The sequence below is a fragment of the Malania oleifera genome, chromosome 7 (genome assembly GCF_029873635.1).
Source record: "Malania oleifera isolate guangnan ecotype guangnan chromosome 7, ASM2987363v1, whole genome shotgun sequence".
In the NCBI taxonomy this organism is placed as follows: Eukaryota; Viridiplantae; Streptophyta; class Magnoliopsida; order Santalales; family Ximeniaceae; genus Malania; species Malania oleifera.
In genome coordinates, this window is record NC_080423.1 from 35,667,895 (window position 1) to 35,673,488 (window position 5,594).

Sequence of the window (5,594 nt, forward strand, 5' to 3'; positions counted from 1 at the left end):
GTGACAAAATCTTAATCCCAGTTTAGGGTTTCAAAGATTCAAACCAATAGCAATTTAGAATATCTCAAAATGGTTTTCTCAACATCAAAGCATAAAGAGATATTCAAATTAGAGCTTGTAAAAATATTTTTACACAATAAAAAATACAAGCCCAAATGAGTCTTGCAATAACAATGAAAAGACTCACTTAGCTATAATAATTTTCTCACACAAAGATTTATCAAATAAATTTGGGGGAAAAATCCTTTGCTTAACCCTCAAATAAAAATCACAATCACAATAACAAGAGAGGGTTTCTAGCAATCTAGAATGATAAATAAAACACTTGCAATGATGGATTTCTCAAAGGAAGTAGTATAGTATGAGTGTATGAGGTTTGTATAGCAAAATAGGGCTTAGGATTTTTCAGAGAATTTTTGTCTAATCATTTTGCTAATCCTTGCTAATCTAAGCAAATGAGCCCCTATATATAGAAAATGACAAAATTATTATCGTTGGAGACACCAGGGTAATTCTTAAAATTATTTTAAAAGTGTTTAGAAAAATTAACCATGTTTAACCTATTTTACCTAGATTAAAAAATAAAATAACCCGAGAGTTTCGAGTGCTCAAACAAACACAGTGCAAAAATGTTTTTTTAAAGTTCGGTCATGTAAGCATGGGTTCGGTTTGCTGAACCAAGGCAATTTTCACACTGTCCGATATTCGGGTGCTCGGTCTGAAGTTCGATCACCCAAGGATGATTTGAACGCTGAGGTTCAGGCTGCCGAGTTGGTGGGAAGAGTTAAAAATAAGGTTCGGTCGCCCGTAGGCGGTACGTTCAAAATGTTTGGTTGCCTGAAACCAAAGTCAACATTTTGACTCAGCAAGGGTTTGGTCGCCCAAGGTGTTTTGAGCACCAGGGCTTCAGTCTTCCGAAACCTAACAATTTTGGCCGTTTGTTTCCTGACTTAATTTAATTGACTCCCCTTATAATATATGTGCTATAAAGGATTGTCTTACATGTATGTGCAAGGACCTAAGGTCATTCTAAGGTGTTTTGAGGACACCGTAAAAATCCAACGTCGGTCAACCTTATCCCTAAGGCCAATCTATGGTCTTGAATTATAAGATCCTATCATGCATGATATGCAGATTATTACAGACCGATTGATAGTTAATGTTACAGACCCTGAATGAATGAATATAACATACAACAATTGAATCTTCTGGGCCTTTATATTCTTCAAGTCACTGTGTGCCGTATAATATTTCCAATTTATCCTGCACACAAACTTGACAAACATTAAATACCTTATATTTGCTATTAACAAGAACAAGATATGACTCAAAAGGTCAACATCCTTGGAGCTAAGCCTAGCAACTTTCCCATGGAACAAAACCTTGCACTCGACAAGAGTGAAGGTGAACTCATTACTGATCCTTTGTCATATAGACGACTTGTTGGAAGACTAATTTATTTGGTTGTCACAAGACAAGCCTTAGCCTATTCAGTACATGTACTAAGTCAGTTTATGGACAAGCCACGTATACCACACTTGGATGCAGCACACAGAGTCTTGCAGTACACTAATAAATCTCCAGACCAAGGGCTTTTCTTGTCGACTTCTAGTGAAATTCAACTCCATGCATAATGTGATACAGATTGGGCACGCTACAGGGACACTAGACGACCAGTCACCGCGTATTGCATCCTACTTGGAAAATCACTCATTTCCTGGAAGACCAATAAGCAAATAACGGTCTCTCGCTCCTCAGCTGAAGCAGAGTATAGATTTATGGCCTCTACATGCTATGAGGTCACTTGGTTAAAATCTTTACTCTTAGATCTTGCAGTGACATATTCTCAATCAGTGAGATTGTACTGCGATAACAAAGCTGCTATACATATAGCCTCAAATCCAGTGTTTCATGAACGAATAAAACATATCGAGATAGATTGTCATGTGGTTCGAGAAGAACTCCAAAATGGGATTATTCAAATAATTCATATGCACACAAACCAGCAACCCGCTAATTTATTTACCAAAACTCTTGAAGTTGCACAATTTAAATACCTACTCAGCAAGTTGGCTGTTATAAATATCCACACCAACTTCAGGGGAGTGTTGAGGAAAACCACAAATCAAGGAGTAAACATGAGACCCCAATTACATAATATTTTCATTTGAGGAAAGTTAGCAAATCTCCTTATAATAGAAAGAAGCGTGGAAATTAATTTTGAATTTATTCGAGGAACATGGAAATTAATTTAGGATTAATTTTATATTTATTCTACTATTCCCCAATTACAAGTATAAATAGTTGCAAATTATTATAAAAAATATAATTTTGAACGGAAATTTTTTTTTTTTTTATGCATTCGTCTTCCTTTAATTTTTTTCACAATTATTACACACTGAGTTTATACACCTGATCTAATTTGATTTCAATATAATTAAATTAAATAATTTTTTATATATATAAAAAATTTATGTTAGATCTAGTGTTCATAATATTTTCTCTTAATTTATATGAACACGACACCAACCTTTATGTGGTACAGAGGAGAAGATGAAACCGAATGACTCAATATGGAAACCACATGCCCCAATGCTGGTGTCTATTTTTGTAATTTTAAAAAATAACCTTATAATAAAATTAATTAAAATATTAAATATTTTGCAATTAACTAATGACTGATGCATGATTGCAACTTTTTTTTTTTTTTTAATATTTACTCATAACTAATCAAATCATGCCCAATGGTTATAGTACATAATATTTAATTATATATTTTTATAATAGCAGGCCAATAGCAGCGAGGGATGAATGCAACAAAATTAATCACAAATAAAAACCCAGTACACTACATTAATATGACCTGGACGTTCGTAGAATCCAAGGTAAATAGGTAATATTGCATCGCTAATGGGTTTTGTGTCTTTGTTGTTGAGAAAGAACAGTGCTGAAGATAAATTGACAAATAACAAACGTGAAAACAGAAACAGGGAAAATAAAATCAAACCCAGAGCAGTAAACGTAACAAATTTCACAAGGCTTTCACTACATGACAGCGCAAGTTCTGAAAATCAAAGAACAAATCCTAGCTAGGAGATTACAAGCATAAAATACACATATTAAATAAAGAATTAATGGCAAATCATCGTTTTCTTTCATACTTTTTTTACACAGAAGGTTTCGCTGGTGATCAATAGTTCCCCTTCAGGTCAAGGCTTCGGAGGTTCAGTCTCATCTGCTTTTGCCAATTCCTCCGCCACTGCTGCTTCCGTCTTCTCAGGCTCTTTCTCTTTCCCTTCCCCGGCAACGATCTCCTCCGCCGTCGTGGCCTCTTTCTTGCCAGTTGTTTCTTCTCCGGCCGCCGCCGCCGCCGCCGTGGCCGGAGGTGGCTCCACTATGAAAGTTGAGACCTTCTCGAACACAAAGGAAACGGGGCCCGAAACCGACGCCGGCCCGTATTTTGAAGACGCTTCGCTCGCTGGTTTTGATCCCGGAAACCCTATTCATTCGATCCCATAATAAAATAAAATAAAAAATAAATAAATAAAATTAAGTTCTAATGGATTAATTAATTTTAAAAGCAGGACATAATCGAAGCAAGCAGGCATAGCTGATTCATGTTAATTTCATACCGATTTTAGTAAGCTCCTCTAAGAACTTTTGAACTGCAGAGGAGTGCTTCTTGATTCCTGCTTGCTTCCTCTCCTTCACCAAGCTCTGTTTAGATTAATCGGGACAAATAATTAATAAACTTCTGTAGTTATATACACACGCGCGCGGGCACATATAAAATGAAATATCGGACCTTTATTTCAACTGATGAAGCTTCATAGATTTCAATGACTTTTGGTTGAAGCTCAGTCTTCTTCTCTTCAAATTCCTTGTTGATCTCCTCCTAAATCCATAAGATGAAAACATGGAACGCCGTATCAACGCAAGAGTTTACGAATCAAAACATTGAAACAAATAAATCATATGTATAAGCTAGCAGGAGCATGCAAATTAAATTAAACCTTAGAATCATCGAAGGACTTGCAAGCTTCAGAAGCAGCAGCCTTCTTAGAACCGTTCTTATCAAAAAACTTCTTGATTTTGGGAAGAACCTTGGATTTCCAGTAATCCATTTTCAAGTATAATCAAGCCTCCACGGATTAAAGAATAAAAGCTGATGAAGAGAAACTGCAAGTAGTACCGAAGGTAAGGGAAGGGAAGGCAAGGGTGCAGGGATGGCAAAGCCTACGTACGCCAAAACATATAGAGATACTCAGCCAAACACTTAACCCTTTGTGTTGCGGCTATACTACAAAAATACCCGCTTGCACTCATTCATTCACAGCGGCAACCCGGCGGCCGAAATGACCTCATTACCCTTCGCCGTCGACGAATCTAAGGGAGATCGACGTACTTCCTGCGGGGGGTACTATCGTCATCCTCCGGAATGGAGAGACAGATAACTAGGAGGCGATTGAGAAATATGCAGAATCCAAGGGGTGGATGTGCAAATTGAATAAAAATAGCCAGCCGGCGTGGGGGCTGGGCTTCTGACAGCTGGAAAACAATTGACGCAGAAGCAGGAGGTGGCATTTTTGTCGTCGGAAAGTGGGTCCCAGGGCTGACGTAGGTTGATATGGATGATCTGTATTATGCTTGTGTAGCCAGATGTTATTTTCATCTTTGGCTTATCGACTTGGATCTCACGTGGCTTCGCTGGTTCTACATATCACCCCTCCCAATGTTTATTTTATATTTTATTTTTTTGCAAATATCAATATACTAGTGTCAAATATTGTTCCGTGATTCACACGATTGAGTTTGGTTTCTTACATGTAAAATGGAATTGGCACATTTGAATGAAAGAGTCGAAAATAATTATTGCTTTGCAGGCTTGCTCGAGTGATAAGAGGGCAGATTTATAGGTCCGACAATCTTAAGGTTATAAGTTCCATTCTCCCCTTGTGAATTGTACGATTAATTATCAAAAATACGTCAATGGACAGATAGTAACATTTTTATCCCGTAAGTTTGGTGTCGTACTGAGAAGTTCAAAGGGTTTATTGGTGGCAGGAATTTTCACGTCATAAATAATAATAATAATTACTTAATTTTCAAAAATTTATGTAAAACATTATTTTAATTTAAAAGATTAAGCAATCCTAAGTCTTTGTGGACGTACAAAATCATATAACCGTCACTTAATTTTATTTATTTATTTATTTTTGGGACAAAGTTTGAAAAATAAATCTTCAACAATCTTTTTTTCACTTGTAAATTTCAATCTCTCCCTTGAATCTATGAAAGTCATTCTTTGTCACTTGACGTAAGTATAGAATTTGGAGTTTAGATTTAAGTTTATGTGCATTTTGTATTAAAAGTAATACAAAGTTATATTAACTTTATATTTGGGATAGATTTTGGATTTTGATATGTATGGATTTGGACAAAATATATTACAAAATAATATCAAAATTTGAACAAATCTACTCAAATTCAAATCTAACCCTCAAAATCCAATATGTGAGCATGTTTCCCTACTAGATTAACATACGTAGGATTACTTCTTTTCCACCGAGTCTACATTTGCAGGAATCACACCA

The 5,594-nt window shown here is 36.0% G+C and overlaps 1 protein-coding gene across 1 annotated transcript; it reads right to left on the reverse strand.

Moving 5' to 3' along the window:
- Positions 1–2,996: 2,996 nt before the first annotated feature.
- Positions 2,997–4,557, reverse strand: LOC131160218 (plasma membrane-associated cation-binding protein 1). The gene is made up of 4 exons (XM_058115648.1): positions 4,014–4,557; positions 3,806–3,895; positions 3,633–3,717; positions 2,997–3,499 (listed from the first exon to the last, which is right to left on the reverse strand). Exons 1-4 carry the CDS (start codon positions 4,122–4,124, stop codon positions 3,210–3,212), a joined length of 576 nt encoding a protein of 191 aa, XP_057971631.1. The 5' UTR covers positions 4,125–4,557; the 3' UTR covers positions 2,997–3,209.
- Between the last annotated feature and the right edge of the window lie 1,037 nt (positions 4,558–5,594).